Source organism: Lagenorhynchus albirostris, chromosome 3 (assembly GCF_949774975.1).
Source record: "Lagenorhynchus albirostris chromosome 3, mLagAlb1.1, whole genome shotgun sequence".
Classification (NCBI taxonomy): Eukaryota; Metazoa; Chordata; class Mammalia; order Artiodactyla; family Delphinidae; genus Lagenorhynchus; species Lagenorhynchus albirostris.
The window spans coordinates 64,408,906-64,429,667 of record NC_083097.1 but is presented as its reverse complement, the minus strand read 5'-3'; the positions used below and the strand labels follow the sequence as shown (position 1 = coordinate 64,429,667).

The 20,762-nt window shown below is 35.5% G+C and overlaps 1 protein-coding gene across 8 annotated transcripts in view; it reads left to right on the top strand.

The window, feature by feature from the left end:
• The window catches only part of SSBP2 (single stranded DNA binding protein 2), a 302,125-nt gene that overhangs the window by 235,790 nt on the left and 45,573 nt on the right, over positions 1-20,762 (top strand). For all 8 annotated transcript variants that reach the window (XM_060143228.1, XM_060143232.1, XM_060143226.1 and 5 more), the window contains 2 exons: positions 19,113-19,179; positions 19,903-19,973. In XM_060143228.1, coding sequence (XP_059999211.1) covers positions 19,113-19,179; positions 19,903-19,973 — 138 coding nt within the window. The remainder of the gene's footprint in view (positions 1-19,112; positions 19,180-19,902; positions 19,974-20,762) is intronic.

The following is a 20,762-nucleotide window of genomic DNA, read 5'->3' as shown; positions in this document are numbered from 1 at the left end:
ATAGAGTTATTGTAATTGCATCCATTTGACAGTGTTGAAATGCCTGCTATGTATAAGATACTAAGTTCCACACCTAAAGAAATTGACAAAATGAAAGACACTTTTAGGAAGAATGGGTTAGTGGTAGAAATGTGGAATTGTAAATCTAGGTTGTTTGAAAAATTTTTTAAGAACAACAACCTTTGGATTTTTAAAAGAGGCAATTAAAAAGTTAAAGGTAATAAAGAGTTATGATACAGGTTCTTTCTCCTCAAGAGTTTTAAACAGTCTTTACCTAAGTATATTTTAAAATAATTGTACTCTTCTATGAGTGGCCCTTTTTTGCCCCCCTCCCCATATATAGTTAAGCTTCATTAATCCAAACATCTGTCTTTCAAATTTATAATAATTTACATTTATACTATTTTTTAAAGAATTTTGAGCAAACTGTTAAATATTTCCTAAAACAATGTTTACACTATTAACAATTTAGTAGCATGACCTTTTCAAACAACAAAACATTTCTTCAATTTCATTATGTAGTCATTAAAGTAGAATTGGAAAAGCTATTTTTGTGATTAATTGGAATGATGTATATAAAAACAAATGTTAAAGTTTTTATTTAGTCTATTTTAAATGATCATAAACTAATAAAATTTTCTTTTATTGGTATATTGTATCTAAGAAAATAAAAAGTATGCTATTAACTTCTTCAGTGGTGTTGACTAGTCATTTTGAATATGTAAAAGACAATCCTTTAATAAACAGCTTTTCCAGAATTTATAATTACTAATGATTAGACTATAATTTTTAAGTACTTCTGATTTGGTTTTCATGGGTCTGAACTAAATCCACAATGGCTTACTTATACTGTTTATATATTTATGGACTGGGTATTTGGGACATGGTATCAAATCACTATGCCCAAAAAATGCAAGAAAGGGTAATAGTATCTAAAATTATGAAAGCAAAGTAAAATTACAAAAATCTGCAATGTTGCAAAGAATAAATATCTATGAGAGAACACATGAAATATAGAAATTACACCGGAATTGGTTCAACTGTCAGAATAGGTTGGTGGTGTTGAAGTATCCATAAACTGGAGGTCTTTATCCTTCTCATAGATAAAATGTTTAATCTGAAAAATTCACAGTGTTCATACAATGCTATGCTAAGAAAACCAAGACAGCCAAAAATATAGAGACTGTTAATGAGTGACACCAAGAATAAACTATTGATTTATTGACCCTATAGAATTGGAATTTCTCACCATTCCTGAAACTCTATAAACAGGTGTGTGAATTGAGGTAACATAGTGAATGCTGTTGACCATTTTATATTCTAAAGCTGATTTTGACATTCTAAAAGCACACTGCACCTGACCATTCTACTGAAAGTCTCGAAGATATCTGTCCAATAATAGATGAATGAGTGGTTAAATAAATTATAGTATATCCAAATGGTGAAATAGTATGCAGCTATTAAAAGGTATGTTACAGGATTAAATTTATTGATATGACAGAATGTTTATGATCTATTACCAAATGTAAAAAAGGCACAAACCTGTGTGGTATGTCACCTTTACCATATATCACTGTACAAACTCAGTTCTTCCACTCCACACCCCCCCCAACATGCGCATGCACGCGCGCACACACACACACACACACACACACACACACACACACACACACACACACACACACACACACACACCAAAAAGACTGTAAGGGACTTATCCTTTATTTCTGGCTGATAGGATTACGAGTGATTTCTTTTTTTATTTCTGTATTTTTAAAGTTTGCATAGAACAGGAATTTTATTTGTGACTGGATAAAGACATTATTAATTATATATGTAAATGAAAGTACAGATATTTTATTCTTCTGGTTATTCAGTATATGAGATTATTCTTTGTTAATACTGAATGTATAGTTCTTACTATACATGACAAAATGAAAAACAATGGATGTTAAGGATAGGCAAATCTTGAGAAGATTATTCTTCACTTTTCAGATAGGGAAAAGTCAGCAAGCATTTGAGCAGGAAAAAAAAAAACATGTTGTTGGGACATTTACTCATATACTGAAAATAAATGTACTGTATCCCCCCCATATAACCAAGGTACCTATATTTTAAACATACTGCACTTACTCTTCCTTACATGTTCTGTTTTTCAGAATAAATGCTATTTAGCATGTCCTTTCCCAGTAATTCTGTCTTTGTAAAATATTTCATATGTAGAATTTGACTTTTATTTAATGATATCAATATGAAAACATGAGAAGGACTTCAGCTGCATAAAGAGAATTAAGTTCTACATTGAGTAAATGATAGGAGTCTTATAGCTGAAATCGTAAAGAAGACTGTAGTAAATCTCTATTGTGTTAATTACACTGTTAAAGTATTTAAATTATTATTTGAAATCCAGTGAAACACAATGAAAAATATATTATTTTCTTTTGACTTTGAATTATGACCATGTCCTGGGATATATGTCTTTTCCAATTATTTTCTGCCTTTTGTAGGACAAAGGAAATTAACAAATTCAAAATCTCTGGCAAAGAAGAAATTCATTCTCCTTCCCAAATCAAGAAAAATTTACATAGTGAACACTGTGCTGTCTTACTCAATTTAAGTTAGCAGTATATCAGGCTTTTTGGTACAATGTTTACTTCTTTTGCCAAACTGCATCTCATTATTTTACAGCCATTTTGTCAAAGATATTCCCTTTTTGGACATAAGCCAATACCAAAAAAATGCGTTGCCATATATATGATTGGAAACTTCATAGGCCTGTACAAAAATCACTCTCAGAAATAGTCATTCAACAAAAATTTGTTGAGGTTTACTATTTGCGAGGCACCATTCTCCATGGGGGATACATCAGAAAACAAACAAATGAGAATCCCTGTCTCATGGAACTGGCGTTCTAAAGCAGCAGTGCCCAACAACTTTCTGGGAAGAGAGAAATGTTCCATATCTGCACTGTCATATGCAGTAGCTCTAGTACTTTGAGGACCTTTGAGCACTTGAAATGTGGCTAGTGTGACTGAGGAATCGAATTTTTAACTTTATTAATTTTAATTTAAATAACCACATGTGACAAAGGGCTACTATATTGGACAGTGCAGTTACAGTGGTTGAGATACAGAAAAAAGAAAAATAAATAAGTAAATATATATGTCAAATGGTGAATTGTAATTTGGAGACAAATATCTTTCCAACCTGAATGTCACATTTCTGAATTTTAATATCTTTTCTACTGATATTGCCTTTTTACAGGAAAAAAAAAATGTAACAGTGCTATTGCTGGCAGGACCTCAATGTGTCAAGCATCTTAGATCCAAATGCCAGCAAAGCCCAGCAATGTATGACTTTGAGCAAGTCACTTAACCTTTCTGGGACTTGCTTTTCTTACAGGTAAAATGAGAGTGGACTCCTGTATTTCTAAAATCCCTTCTAGTTCCAAAATTTCTTAATTATTTGATTCTACTTCATTTCATGTAATTGAGGGGACCCACTGAAAAATTTTGGTAGGTCAAAATTGTTAACTGAATTATATCATAAAGGCATAGATAAATTCACTATTTTTTAATCATCATTGAGTGTTTAGTCTCTGTGAGTAGATTATATACATATAATGGTATTCAAGGAAATATATACCAGAATCTTAAGATCCTAGTGGGGCTCACCATTGGAATCATATGATGAATCTTCTGTAAACTAAATGATTTTTTGTGCAGCAAGAAATTCCTTCGTTGAATTATTAATTTAAAATACTTAATAACATTTTATGTTATTTCATTTATTTTAAATCCTAGGATTTAAGGCTTATCTGTTAGAACTTTTGGAATATGTTGATCTGATTTGAAGTCCTGGCTCTACTACTTACTGATAGTATAACCATGGACAAATTAACAAACTTACTTCTGTATTAAAACTCAGTTTCTCATCATCAAAAAGGATTTATAATAACCTCATGGGATTGTTGTAAGCACTGAGGGAAATAAATATAAAATGTTTAGCACATTTCCTGGCACAAATGTACTGGCTCACAAGTATATATTTTTGTTGATATTATGTTTGTTATTATTAAGCATTCTCATCATTAGTGTCAATTTCCCTAACAAACAGAATGAAGATCTTTTATAGAACAAAAAATGTGTGCCAAAATTTGTGACTAGTTAAACAAGTCTCAATGGAATACATTTAACATGTTGACAAATATGAGAATATATATTGACCCACAAGATGTATAAATCTGTTTATTTTTCCTGATACATATTAAAGGTTTAAAGAATCTAGTGATCGTGCTCTTTTGATGCACAAAACCATCATCTGGTCATCCCGGGACTGATGAAAATGTTTTAAAAGTTAGAGATTTGACTTACCAAAAGAAAAACACTGGCGACTAAAAAGTTAAATTTGGGTAAAGACACTCATTTTGAAAGACAACTTGACATTGATCAACATTTATATAGGATTATGCTATGTTTTTAAGTGATAATAGCAGAAAGACTTGTCAATTGTTCTGATGTTCCAAGATAAACAGGAAAAAGTAAAATGTTGAAGAAAATGGTTTCCAGTGATAAAACATGGTGTCACCAATGAGATTTAGAAATTCACAATCAGAGTATAAAACTTGAACCACTTAGAGAATTTTAAAAAAAAGGAAGAACTTCAAAGTCACAATTGAAGATAATGTTTAGTCATACATTTTCACTCCTCCCCCTAATTCACTTCTTTATAACTTTTGACACTGTTGACCATTTCTTTCTTCTGGAAACTCCCCCTCATGCATTCTGAACTGTTGGTCCTGGTTCCCTGGCTAATTTCATACCTATTCAGTTTGTTTCCTTTCCTACCTCTTTTTGGTATTTTAAGAAAATTGTATCTTTGATTCTTTGATCTTTTTTCATCTCACTTCTTGAAATCTAGTCCATTCTTAAGACTTTACCACTGATGATTCCTAAAATTGTCCAATGAAAACTCTTTGTTTTATTCCTTCAATAAATATGTCTTACTCTGAGCCAAAAAGGCACAGATAGGTTTCACTCTCTGAACGTACAGTGTTGGGGATACAGAGAAGAAAACAAGCCATGATCATATATAAGTTCTATACAAGTGAGGTATAAGAATCTAGCACCAACATTCGAATTATACAGGTCCCAGAAGAAGAAGAGAAAAAGAAAGGGACTGAGAAAATATCTGAAGAGATTATAGTTGAAAACTTCCCTAATATGGGTAAGGAATAGTTAATCAAGTCCAGGAAGCACAGAGAATCCCATACAGGATAAATCCAAGGAGAAACACGCCAAGACACATATTAATCAAACTATCAAAAATTAAATACAAACAAAAAATATTAAAAGCAGCAAGGGAAAAACAGACAAGGGAATCCCCATAAGGTTAACAGCTGATCTTTAGGCAGAAACTTTGCAAGCCAGAAGGGAGTGGCAGGACATATTTAAAGTGATGAAAGGCAAAAACCTACAACCAAGATTACTCTACCCAGCAAGGATCTCATTCAGATTTGATGGATAAATTAAAACCTTTACAGACAAGCAAAAGCTAAGAGAATACAGCACCACCAAACCCACTTTACAACAAATTCTAAAGGAACTTCTCTAGGCAGGAAACACAAGAGAAGGAAAAGACTCACAATAACAAAACCAAAACAGTAAAGAAAACGGTAATAGGAACATATATATCTATAAGTGCCTTAAATGTAAATGGATTAAATGCTCCAACCAAAAGACATAGACTGGCTGAATGGAAACAAAAACAAGACCCATATATATGCTGTCGACAAAAGAGCCACTTCAGACCTAGGGACACATACAGACTGAAAGTGAGGGGATGGAAAAAGATATTCCATACAAATGGAAATCAAAAGAAAGCTGGAGTAACAATTCTCATATCAGACAAAATAGACTTTAAAACAAAGACTATTATAAGAGACAAAGAAGGAGACTACATAATGATCAAGGGATCAATCCAAGAAGAAGATATAACAATTGTAAATATTTATGCACCCAACATAGGAGCACATCAATACATAAGGCAAATGCTAACAGCCATAAAAGGGGAAATCAACAATAACACATTCATAGTAGGGGACTTTAACACCCCAGTTTCACCAATGGACAGATCATCCAAAATGAAAATAAATAAGGAAACACAAGCTTTAAATGATACATTAAACAAGATGGACTTAATTGATATTTATACGACATTCCATCCAAAAACAACAGAATACACATTGTTCTCAAGTGTTCCTGGAACATTCTCCAGGATAGATCATATCTTGGGTCACAAATCAAGCCTTGGTAAATTTAAGAAAATTGAAATCGTATCAAGTATCTTTTCTGACCACAATGCTATGAGACTAGATATCAAATCTGTAAAAAATACAAACACGTGGAGACTAAACAATACACTACTTAATAACCAAGAGATCACTGAAGAAATCAAAGAGGAAATCAAAAATTACCTAGAAAAAAATGACAATGAAAACATGATGACCCAAAACCTATGGGATGCAGCAAAAGCAGTTCTAAGAGGGAAGTTTATAGCACTACAACCCTACCTTAAGAAACAAGAAACATCTCAAATAAACAACCTAACCTTGCACCTAAAGCAATCAGAGAAAGAAGAACAAAAAACCCCAAAGTTAGCAGAAGGAAAGAAATCATAAAGATGAGATCAGAAATAAATGAAAAAGAAATGAAGGAAACGATAGCAAAGATCAATGAAACTAAAAGAGGTTTCTTTGAGAAGATAAACAAAATAGATAAACCATTAGCCAGACTCATCAAGAAAAAAAGGGAGAAGACTCAAATCAATAGAATTAGAAATGAAAAAGGAGAAGTAACAACTGACACTGAAGAAATACAAAGGATCATGAGAGATTACTACAAGCAACTATATGCCAATAAAATGGACTACCTGGAAGAAATGGACAAATTCTTAGAAATGCACAACCTTCCGAGACTGAACCAGGAAGAAATAGAAAATATGAACAGACCAATCCCAAGCACTGAAATTGAAACTGTGATTAAAAACCTTCCAACAAACAAAAGCCCAGGACCAGATGGCTTCACAGGTGAATTTTATCAAAAATTTAGAAAAGAGCTAACACCTATCCTTCTCAAACTCTTCCAAAATATAGCAGAGTGAGGAACACTCCCAAACTCATTCTACGAGGCCACCATCACCCGGATACCAAAACCAGACAAAGAGGTCACAAAGAAAGAAAACTACAGGCCAATATCACTGATGAACATAGATGCAAAAATCCTCAACAAAATACTAGCAAACAGAATGCAACAGCACATTAAAAGGATCATACACCATGATCAAGTGGGGTTTATCCCAGGAATGCAAGGATTCTTTAATATACTCAAATCAATCAATGTGTTAAACCATGTTAACAAATTGAAGGAGAAAAACCATATGATCATCTCAATAGATGCAGAGAAAGTTTTTGACAAAATTCGACACCCATTTATGATAAAAACCCTGCAGAAAGTAGGCATAGAGGGAACTTACCTCAACATAATAAAGGCTATATATGACAAACGCACAGCCAACATTGTCCTCAATGGTGAAAAACTGAAACCATTTCCACTAAGATCAGGAACAAGACAAGGTTGCCTACTCTCACCACTATTATTCAACATAGCTTTGGAAGTTTTAGCCACAGCAATCAGAGAAGAAAAAGAAAGAAAAAGAATTCAAATTGGAAAAGAAGAAGAAAAGCTGTGACTGTTGGCAGATGACATGATAGTATACATAGAGAATCCTAAAGATGCTACCAGAAAACTGCCGGAGCTAATCAATGAATTTGGTAAAGTAGCAGGATACAAAATTAATGCACAGAAATCTCTTGCATTCCTATCCACTAATGATGAAAAATCTGAAAATGAAATTAAGAAAACACTCCCATTTACCATTTCAACAAAAAGAATAAAATATCTAGGAATAAACCTACCTAAGGAGACAAACGACCTGTATACAGAAAATTATAAGACACTGATGAAAGAAATTAAAGATGATACAAATAGATGGAGAGATATACCATGTTCTTGGTTTGGTAGAATCAACATTGTCAAAGTGACTGTACTACCCAAACCACACTACAGATTCAATGCAATCCCTATCAAACTACCACTGGCATTTTTCACAGAACTAGAACAAAAAATTTCACAATTTGTATGGAAACACAAAAGACCCCGAATAGCCAAAGCAATCTTGAGAACTAAAGAAGGAACTGGAGGAATCAGGCTCCCTGACTTCAGACTATACTACAAAGCTACAGTAATCAAGACAGTATGGTACTGGCACAAAAACAGAAAGATAGATCAATGGAACAGGATAGAAAGCCCAGAGATAAACCCACGCACATATGGTCACCTTATCTTTGATAAAGGAGGCAAGAATATACAGTGGAGAAAAGACAGCCTCTTCAATACGTGGTGCCAAGGAAACTGGACAGCTATATGTAAAAGAATGAAATTAGAACACTCCCTATTACCATACACAAAATAAACTCAAAATGGATTAAAGACCTAAATGTAAGGCCAGCCACTATAAAACTCTTAGAGGAAAACATAGGCAGAACACTCTATGACATAAATCACAGCAAGATCCTTTTTGACCCACCTTCTAGGGAAATGGAAATAAAAACAAAAATAAACAAATGGGACCTAATGAAACTTCAAAGCTTTTGCACAGCAAAGGAAACCATAAAGAAGACAAAAAGACAACCCTCAGAATGGGAGAAAATATTTGCAAATGAAGCAACTGACAAAGGATTAATCTGCAAAATTTACAAGCAGCTCATGTAGCTCAATATCAAAAAAACAAACAGCCCAATCCAAAAATGAACAGAAGACCTAAATAGACATTTTTCCAAAGAAGATATACAGATTGCCAACAAACACATGAAAGAATGCTCAACATCACTAATCATTAGAGAAATGCAAATCAAAACTAAAATGAGATATAATCTTACACCAGTCAGAATGGCCACCATCAAAAAATTTACAAACAATAAATGCTGGAGAGGGTGTGGAGAAAGGGAACCCTCTTGCACTGTTGGTGGGAATATAAATTGATACAGCCACTATGGAGAACAGTATGGAGGTTCCTTAAAAAACTAAAAATAGGGCTTCCCTGGTGGTGCAGTGGTTGAGAGTCCGCCTGCTGATGCAGGGGACACGGGTTCATACCCCGGTCGGGGAGGATCCCACATGCCGTGGAGCGGCTGGGCCTGTGAGCCATGGCCACTGAGTCTGTGCGTCTGGAGCCTGTGCTCTACAACAGGTGAGGCCACAACAGTGAGAGGCCCGCATACCGAAAAAAAAACAAAACTAAAAATAGAACTACCATACAACCCAGCAGTCCCACTACTGGGCATATACCCTGAGAAAACCATAGTTCAAAGAGTCATGTATCAGAATGTTCATTGCAGCTCTCTTTACAATAGCCAGGACATGGAAGCAACCTAAGTGTTCATCAGCAGATGAATGGATAAAGATGTGGCCTGTATATACAATGGAATATTACTCAGCCATGAAAAGAAACAAAATTGAGTTATTTGTAGTGAGGTGGATGGACCTAGAGTCTGCCATACAGAGTGAAGTAAGTCAGAAAGAGAAAAACAAATACCATATGCTAACATATATATATGGAATCTAAAAAAAAGAAAAAATGGTCATGAAGAACCTAGGGGCAAGATCGGAATAAAGACACAGACCTACTAGAGAATGGAATTGAGGATACAGGGAGGGGGAAGGGTAAGCTGGGAGAAAGTGAGAGAGTGTGGCATGGACATATATACACTACCAAACGTAAAATAGATAGCTAGTGGGAAGCAGCCGCATAGCACAGAGAGATCAGCTCTGTGCTTTGTATCGCGCAGGGAGATCAGCTCGGTGCTTTGTGACCACCTAGAGGGGTAGGGTAGGGAGGGTGGGAGGGAGGGAGACGCAAGAGGGAAGAGATATGGGGACATATGTATAACTGATTCACTTTGTTATAAAGCAGAAACTAACACACCATTGTAAAGTAATTATACTCCAATAAAGATGTTAAAAAAAAAAGAATCTATAAATGCACGTAAGAAGCCCTTACCCCCCCTGCATGCCAAGATATTCAGGGAGGCAGGGAGGAGTCATACGGTCGTGCCACATAATGGTATAAAAGATAATTATAGATAAAGAAAATTTCATTAAAGATAATGAAAGCCAGGTTTCTCACTGTTGGAGAAAATACTTACAAACATAAGAAGGAAGAAGACTGAAAATAATCCTGAGGTTTTGGATTGTAATTGGACGTGTTTGATTGGTGTTAGAGAGTATGAATTTATGGTACGTGTATGTACCATACACACACACACACACACAGATAGATATAAAATTAGTCATAAATTTATGTATGTACATATATATATGTGTGCACATATACACATAGATTTTCAAGTGCAGCATTTACTGAGAGAGCCAAAAGGCAATGTACTCAACTAAGAAGGAGCACTTTGAGAACCCAGATCTTGGTGCCTAAATGCTGTCCTCCACTAGAAGGAATCAGGACCCTTTGGAGAAAGGTCTGATTCCAGAGCTAGGCCAGGAAAAGTATGAAACGAACCTGGAACATCTCATACCAGTAAGGAAATGCTCAAAATATGATGGAAATGTTTCAAAAGGACAATAGAGCCAGCTTGAAGAGCCTCCCACTGGCCAGATCTTGCATAATTTAAATATTAAAATGAATGATGACAGTAAATAGATTATAACCCTTTGATTAGAATAGTAATCCGTAAGTGTCAACGTATCAATCAGTAAGAAGGGAAAGCTGTTCCTTACAATGGAATGCCAACTAGTAAGCATAGAAAGAATGATACACATGCAGTGTTTCCATTTGGCAACTGTTACAGTGCTTAGGAGTTGTCAGTGGATGCTAAGGCTGATAAAGGATTGATGAGGAATGGGATATTAACAGTCTTGGAATAGCTCTAATACTGAATGTAACCAATTACAAAGGGGAAAAATCATGATCTAGTGTAGGACCTGGCAAACACCAACAGAATGAGATGATAAGGTTAACATTAACAGTAGTGGGATGAGTCAACATCATGTACCCTCTGATGTGATACACTGAGAAGAGTATAGCATCAGTTCTTCAGTATTCCTAAGAAAATAAGACCTGAGTCTGGGTCATGAAGAGACATCAGAGGATCATCCTGTAGAATTTAAGACTCATTCTTCAAAACTGTTCAGGCTATGATAGAGAAAGACTAAGGAAAGACCTGGAAGAGCATGAAGAGACATGACAACTAAATGCAATATGTGTTCCATGAGATCCTGGTCCCATAAAGTAAAAAGAAACTGTTGAGACAGGTGGCAAAATTTAAATGGCGTCTGTGTGTTTTGGATGGTAGTGTTGTATCAATGGATTTCCTGACTTGAAAAGTTGTGTTGTGGTTATGTAGGAGAATATCCTTGCTTAGGGAACTAAACTCTGTGGTACTTAGAAGTGAAGAGGCATAATGTCTGCAACTTGCTCTCAAGTGGCAGATACGGTGAAATGTTAACTATTGGGCAGTCAGTGTCAGGGTATATGGGAATCCTTTGTACTGTCTGTGCAATTTTTCTGTAAGTTTGAAATTTTTAAAAATATATTTATATTTTAAAGCATATAGAAGGAGAATGTATGCCAAACTGGGATTATATGGAAGAATTTTGTTAGGAAATTATCCCTAAACTGAGATCTAAAATGTCAGAATGAGCACTTGAGGGTCTGTGACCTCCTAGAGAGACAAGAAAGTTTAGTTTTAGTTTGTGTTTAGTTTTGTTTTATTTTGCTTTTAATGGTTGGCATTTAGATATTGTTGACTGAGTACATGAATTGAAAAATCTGAAAGGAGTTTGGTATAACTGGAAGTTGGAATGTCAGCTTGGCAGTAGCAAGAAATTAGGCTGGAAAGGTAAGCAGGAAATAGGTCATTTAGTAGGAGATCAATAAATTGACATTGAGTGTGCTTGTAAACAAAAAAATCAAAGGATTACAAAAATGGCTTGAAAAATGGCAGTTCTCTACTGCATCCCAATGATAACAACTAGCGAAACAGTTCTGGTCTGGATAAATAAATTATTTAATATGAAATTTCTCTTGAAATATTTGAAATTTTAAACTAATGAAATAAGATATTCCTGCTTTTAAGTTAAATTAGTGAACCTTTATAGAAATTCTTGCCAGTTGTCAGGATTATGTGTATATATGTATACATACATGCTTCATAGGATCAGTATGTTTAAATCATTTATAGCTTGGTCCAGCTCTAAGTGCTTCTCAGATGACTATTAGAAACTTACAATTCAGTATGTATCCAGTATTGCACCCCTGCATAATATAAACCCTATCTGTTAATTGGCACCTTTTTTCAGTTCTAGTTCTCTTTTTCCATTCAGCCAAATTGTTTGAACTTAATTGGAGTATTATTTTTCTAAATAGTTTCTTAGGAAAATATGACTACCCAAAACAATATTTGGCCTCTTGGCATTTTAGTTCTGCTCCTATTATAATCCCCAGTGAGTAAAATAATCTATAGAAATAGCTTACATTTAAGAAGGAAAATTAATTTACCCTTAGTAAATTAATTTCGGGGAAAGGCATTATATATACTTCTCAAGAAGAAATAGGACAATTTTTGCCTAGATTTTGTTCCCAACAGTACCAATTTTCTTTGCCTGAAAACTGGGCAAAGTAGGATCATTTTAAAACTAAGAAATTATACTGGGTGTACAGACATATAAAATTCATAAATGAGTGTGAAATATAAGAAATCTTGACACTGGTGTCAGAGGTACTAGGTACTCATTGACATGAACTTTCCTGGAGGCCGCCATTTTGATGCCAAAATCGGGCCCCACCCAACAGCCTGAAGGCTCCAGAGCTGGGATGCCTCACGCCAAACAACCAACAGGGCAGGAACACAGCCCCACCTGTCAGCACCCACACTGCCTAAAGTCGTCCTGAGCCAACAGCCACCTCTAAACACACCCCTTGACATGACCCTGCCCATCAGAAGGACAAGACCCAGCTGCACCCACCAGTGGGCAGACAACAGTCTCTCCCACCAGGAAGCCTGCACAAGTCTCTTAGACCAGCTTTGTCCACCAGGGGGCAGACACCAGAGGGAAGAGGAACTATAATCCTGCAGCATGGGGGATTGCAAACACAGAAAGTTAGACAAAATGAGATGGCAGAGGAATATGTCCCTGATGAAGGAAGAAGATAAAACTACAGAACAACTAAGTGGAGTGGATATAGGAAATCTACCCCAAAATGAATTCAGAGTAATGATAGTAAAGATGATCCAAAATCTCAGAAAAAGAATGGAAGCACAGATCAAGAAGATACAAGAAATGTTAACAAAGAGCTAGAAAGTATAAACAACAAACAGAGATGAACAATACAATAAGTGAAATGAAAAATACACTAGAAGGAATTAATAGCAGAATGAGGCAGAGAAACATATGAGTGAGCTGGAATACAGAATGGTGGAAATCACTGCTGCAGAACAGAATAAAGAAAAAAGAATGAAAAGAAATGAAGACAGGGAGGAATAGATTGGGAGTTTGGGATTGACACACTGCTATATTTAAAATAAAACGCCTTGCCATAAAAAAAAAAAATGACAGTCTAAGAGACAGCTAGGACAACATTGAACACACCAACATTCACATTATAGGAGTCCCAGAAGGAGAAGAGAGAGAGAAGGGGCCTGAGGAGATATTTGAGGAGATAATAGCTGAAAACTTCCCTAACATGGGAAAGGAAATAGTCACCCAACTCCAGGAAGCACAGAGTCCCATAGAGGATAAACCCAAGGAGGAACATGCTGAGACACATATTAATCAAATTGAGAAAAATTAAAGACAGAGAAAATATTAAAAGCAACAAGGGAAAAGCAACAAATAACATACAAGGAATCCCCATAAGGTTATCAGCTGATTTTTCAGCAGAAACGCTGCAGGCCAGAAGGGAATAGCACAATATATTTAAAGTGGTGAAAGGGAACAACCTACAACCAAGAATACTCTACCCGGCAAGGCTGTCCTTCACATTTGATGGAAAACTCAAAAGCTTTACAGACAAGCAAAAGGTAAGAGAATTCAGCACCACCAAACCAGCTGTACAAATACTAAAGGAAATTCTCTAGGCGAAAAAGAAAAGCCCACAACTAGAAACAAGAAAATTATGAATGGGAAAGCTTACCAGTAAAGGCAAACATACAGTAAAGATAGGAAATCATCCACACACAAATATGATATCAAAACCAGCAATCACAAGAAGAGTAAAAATGCAGGATATTGGAAGTGCATTTGAAATTAAGAGATCGTGAACTTAAAACAATCTTGTATATGTATAGACTGCTATATCAAAACCTCATGGTAACCTCAAACCAAAAATCTACAACAGATATACACACAAAAAAGAAAAAGGAATCCAAACACAACATTAAAGATAGTCATCAGATCACAAGAGAAGAGAACAAAAGTGGAAGGGAATAAAAAGACCTACAGAAACAAATCCAAAACAATTAACAAAATGGCAATAAGAACATACATATCAGTAATTACCTTAAATATAAATGGATTAGTGCTCCAACCAAAACACACTGACTAGCTGAATGGATACAGAAACGAGACCTGTATATATGCTCTCTATAGGACACCCACTTCAGATCTAGGGACACATACAGAATGAAAGTGAGGGGATGGAAAAAGGTATTCCATACAAATGGAAATCAAAAGAAAGCTGGAGTAGCAATACTAATATCAGACAAAACAGACTTTGAAATAAAGACTATTACAAGAGACAAGGACACTACATAATGATCAAGAGATCAATCCAAGAAGAAGATATAACAATTGTAAATATACATATACCAAAAATAGGAGCACCTCAATATATAAGGCAAACACAAACAGCCATAAAAGGAGAAATTGACAGTAACACAATAATAGTGGGGGACTTTAACACCCTACTTTCATCAATGGACAGATCATCCAGGCAGAAAATCAGTAAGGAAATCCAGGCTTTAAATGACACATTAGACCAGATGGACTTAATTGATATTTATGCATTCCATCTGAAAGCAGCAGAATATACATTCTTCTCAAGTGCACATAGAATATTCTCCAGGATAGATCACATGCTGGTCCATAAAGCAAGCCTTGGTAAATTTAAGAAAATTGAACTCATATTAAGCATCTTTTCCAACCACAATGCTATGAGATTACGAGTCAGCAGCAAGAAAAAAACTGTAAAAATTTGTAAAACTGTAAAAATTGGTAGGAATCCACCTGCCAATGCTGGGGACACAGGTTCGATCCCTGGCCCGGGAAGATCCCACATGCCACAGAGCAACTAAGACTGTGCACCACAACTACTGAGCCTGTGCTCTAGAGCCCGCGAGCCACAACTACTGAGCCCGCATGCCACAACTACTGAAGCTCACGTGCCTAGAGCCCATGTTCTGCAACAAGAGAAGCCACCACAATGAGAAGCCCATGCACCGCAACGAACAGTAACCCCTGCTCACCACAACTAGAGAAAGCCCACGCACAGCAACAAAGACCCAACACAGCCAAAAATAAAAAAAATTAATTGAAAAAAATATCAGAACAGAAATAGAGACAAAGAAAACAATAGAAAAGATCAATGAAACTAAAAGCTGGTTCTTTGAAAAGATAAAATTGATACACCTTTAGCCAGACTCATCAAGAAAAAGGAGAGGGCTCAAGTCATTAAAATAAGAAGTGAAAAAGGAGAAGTTACCACAGACACCACAAAAATACAAAGGATCATAAGAGACTACTGCAAGCAACTATATGCCACTAAAATGCCTAGAAGATTTGGACAAATTCTTAGGTACAATCTCCCAAAACTGAACCAGGAAGAAACAGAAAATATGAACAGACCAATCACAAGCACTGAAATTGAAACTGTGATTTAAAAATTCCCAACAAACAAAAGTCCAGGACCAGAAGGCTTCACAGGCAAATCCTATCAAACATTTAGAGAAGAGTTAACACTTATCCTTCTGAAACCATTGCAAAAAATTGCAGAGGAATGAACACTTCCAAACTCATTCAGTGAGGCCACCATCACCCTGATACTAAAACCAGACTAAGATACCACAAAAAAAGAAAATGACAGGCCAATATCACTGATGACCATAGGTGCAAAAAATCCTCAGCAGAATACTAGCAAGCTGAATCCAACAATACATGAAAAAGATCATACACCATGGTCAAATGGGATTTATCCCAGGGATGCAAGGATTTTTCAATATCTGCAAATCTATCAGTGTGATAACCACATCAGCAAATTGAAGAATAAAAACCATATGATCAGACTTCCCTGGTGGCGCAGTGGTTAAGAATCTGCCTGCCAATGCAGGGGACACGGGTTCAAGCCCTGGTCCGGGAAGATCCCACATGCCGCAGAGCAGCTAAGCCCATGCACCACAACTACTGAGCCTGTGCTCTAGAGCCCACAAGCCATAACTACTGAGCCCATGTGCCACAACTACTGAAGCCCATGTACCTAGAGCCTGTGCTCTGCAACAAGAGAAGACACTGCAATGAGAAGCCTGCACACTGCAACGAAGAGTAGCCCCCACTCGCCATAACTAGAGAAAAGCCCACGTGCAGCAGTGAAGACCCAACGCAGCCAAAAATAATTAATTAATTAAAACAAGAAACATGATCATCTTAATTGATGCAGAAAAAGCTTTTGACAAAATTCAACACCCGTTTATGATAAAAACTCTCCAGAAAGTGGACATAGAGAAAATATACCACAACATAGTAAAGGCCATATATGACAAACCCACAGCTAACATCATACTCAATAGTGAAAAGCTGAAAGCATTTCCTCAAAGATCAGGAGCAAGACAAGGATGTCCACTCTCAACACTTTTATTCAACATAGTTTTGGAAGTCCTAGCCACTGAAATCAGAGAAGAAGAATAAAGAAAAGGAATCCAAGTTAGAAAAGAAGTAAAACTGTCACTGTTTGCAGATGACATTATAGTATACATAGAAAATCCTAAAGATGCTACCAGAAAACTACTAGAGCTCATCAATGAATTCATTAAAGTTGCAGGACATAAAATTAATACACAGAAATCTGTTGCATTTGTATACACTAAAAACAAAAGATCATAAAGAGAATTTAAGGAAATAATCCCATTTACCATCAAATCAAAAAGAATAAAATACCTAGGAATAAACCTACCTAAGGAGGTAAAACACAAACAGATGGAAAGGTATATATGCCACGTTCTTGGATTGGAAGAATCAATGTTGTCAAAATGACTGCACTACCCAAGGCAACCTGCTGATTCAGTGCAATTCCTATCAAATTACCAATGGCATTTTTGCAGATTTAGAACAAAAAATCTTAAAATTTGTACAGAAACCCAAAAGACCCTGAATAGCCAAAGCAACCTTGAGAAAGAAAAGTAGAGGTGGAGGAATCAGGTTCCCTGACTTCAGACTATACTACAAAGCTACAGTAATCAAGACAGTATGGTACTGACACAAAGACAGAAAAATAGATCAATGGAACAGGATAGAAAACACAGTCTCTTCAATAAGAGGTGCTGGGAAAACTGGACAGCTACATGTAAAGTAATGAAATTAGAACATTCTCTAACACCATGCACAAAAATAAACTCAAAATGGATTAAAGACCTAGATGTAAGATGGGATACTATAAAACTCTTAAAGGAAAACATAAGCAGAACACTCTTTGACATAAATTGCAGCAAAATCTTTTTGCATCCACCTCCTAGAGTAATGAAAATAAAAACAAAAAGAAACAAATGGGACCTAGTTAAACTTAAAAGCTTTTGCACAGCAAAGGAAACCATAAACAAAACGAAAAGACAACCCCCAGAAAGGGAGAAAATATTTGCAAATGATGTGACCAGCAAGGGATTAATCTCCAAAATATAGAAACAGCTCATGCAGCTCAGTATCAAAACAAACAACCAACCAATCAAAAAATGGACATATCTAAATAGATATTTCTCCAAAGAAGACATACAGATGGCCAAGAGGCACATGAAAAGGTGCTAAACATTGCTAATTATTAGAGAAATGCAAATCAAAACTACAATGAGGTATCACCTCACATCAGTCAGAATGGCCATCATCAAAAAGTCTACAAACAATAAATGCTGGAGAGGGTGTGCAGAAAAGGGAACCCTCCTACACTATTGGTGGGAATGTAAATTGGTACAGCCACTATGGAGAACACTGTGGAGGTTCCTCAAAAAACTAAAAATAGAGCTACCATATCATCCTGCAATCCCACTCCTGAGCATATATCCGGAGAAAACCATACTTAGAAAAGATACATGCACCCCAGTGTTCATTGCAGCACTATTTACAGTAGCCAAGACATGGAAGCAACCTAAACATCCATCAACAGATGAATGGATAAAGAAAATGTGGTACATATATACAGTGGACTCTTACTCAGCCATAAAAAAGAATGAAATAATGCCATTTGCAACAACATGGATAGACCTAGAGATTCTCATTCTAAGTGAAGTAGGTCAAAGAAAGACAAATATCATATGATATTACTTATATGTGGTATCTTAAAAAATGATACAAATTAACTTATTTACAAACAGGAACAGACTCACAGACTTAGAAAACAAACTTATGGTTACTGAAGGGGAAAGCTGTGGGGGAGGGATAAATTAGTAGGTTGGGGTTAACATATACACACTACTATATATAAAATGATAATCAGCAAGGACCTACTGTATAGCACAGGGAACTCTACTCAATATTCTGTAACCACCTATATGGGAAAAGAATTTGAAAAAGAATAGATACATGTATACTTATAGCTAAATCACTTTGCTGCACACCTGAAACTAACACAACATTGTAAATCAAATATATTCCAATAGAAAAAAAATACATGTTGAAAAAAAAATCTTATGAAATACTCAGATGCACTCTGTAATTGTTACAGCACTTATTTTATAAATAGTTACAATATTCCTTTTTATTTTGTTTTACTAAATATGCTAGGCTCTTGGAGGTGTCCCAGGAAGTCAGCCATTACTTCCCAGTGGAATGGACCCAACTCGACAACAAGGTGACTACTTGTAAAAGTGAAATTGATGTGCAAAATCTCAAAGGAAATCCTGTATTTTTTAAGGAAGGTTTTATTTGTACAGATATTCCATAATTATATCAGTTGCATTTTTACAGGTAACGTGGCCAAGTAATTATCTTTTTAGCTGACTCTTAATTATGTGTGATAGTGAGGGCAGTGATAACATAAGGAACAGAATAATTAAATATCCAGAATCTGTATTTTAACTAGTAACTTCTAAAACCTCTTGTATAACTTCAAACAAGTGAGACTCAAAGTGATTGTATCAATTGTGATTTTCTTTGCCTTTTTCAGATAGAGAGGTTAGTCCACCAGAAAGATAAGCAGGAGGAAAGAGGATGCTATGCAATAAGTAACTTACTTGGTAGTTTAACAAACCCAATAATCAGAGCTGTTTAGGTACCACAAATATGTATGGCTCTATTATACTATTACAAGAGAAAAAAAGAGGAGCAAATGGTATGAGAGATGTAATTCAACACAGAATAGGAAGAACATTTCAATTTCAAGACATTAATGGAGAGTGTGGGTAAGTAGTGATAAGAGGTAGAAAACTGGCCATGGAAGCCAAGATGAGGTGATGTCAATAACTCAGTCCTTAGTAAATAAGATGTGACACCAGGCAGAGAGGAGGCTATAGCCTCCGGTTTAGCACTCATGCTCATTACATTGCTAATATCGTCATACTTTTTTTCTTTTTAGGACATCCAAATATGGGTGGGCCAATGCAGAGAATGACGCCTCCAAGAGGAATGGTGCCCTTAGGACCACAGGTAAATAAATAATCAGTGCAGGAAGCTAGAGGCTGAGTTTTTTGCCTTCATCTTATACAAACAAACTGTATTATTTGCTGGCTTCTAGTATATACAATAAAGGCTTAATAACATGGTTGTTAGGCTCTTGAGGACATATCTATGACATGTCCAAATTGATGTAACAACAAACCATATTTTAACAGGTGCTACACATATGCCTTTGGTACATTGGAGAAAACACATTGTGTAGAAATACATTATAGTAATTATTAAAAATGATAACTATTACCCTTTTGTTAGTTCTATTGAGGAAATATAAAAAATTATAGTAATTATTATAAAAGATAACTAAGATAAGTTAAATAAAACCTAGTTGACTGAATTAAATAGAATAAGCAGCATAAAATATATTTCTAAATCTTTTAAAGAATTCCATTGACTATTATATACTACCATATTTCTTTACAGAATATGCAATCAATAGAGAACCTTTTAGAAATAAACACTGAAATGGGTCTTACTGAACACGCATAATACTATCAGTATACATTAGATGTTAGCCTACTTCTGTATCAAAATTTCCCAGAAGTATACACCAAGATTGAACCTATTCAGCTACTGATGACATTTTTAAGTATGCTGCTCCAGGATATCACTTATTTTAGCTAAAACATCCCTCTGTCTCTCTTGGGAAAACTGCATGGGGTAGAAACTAATGTTGTAATGTTATATTTCAAAGAAACTAATCCAGAATTCCGAATTTTAAATTTCTTCCTCAAAGGTCAGAGGTTAGTGTATCATAACATT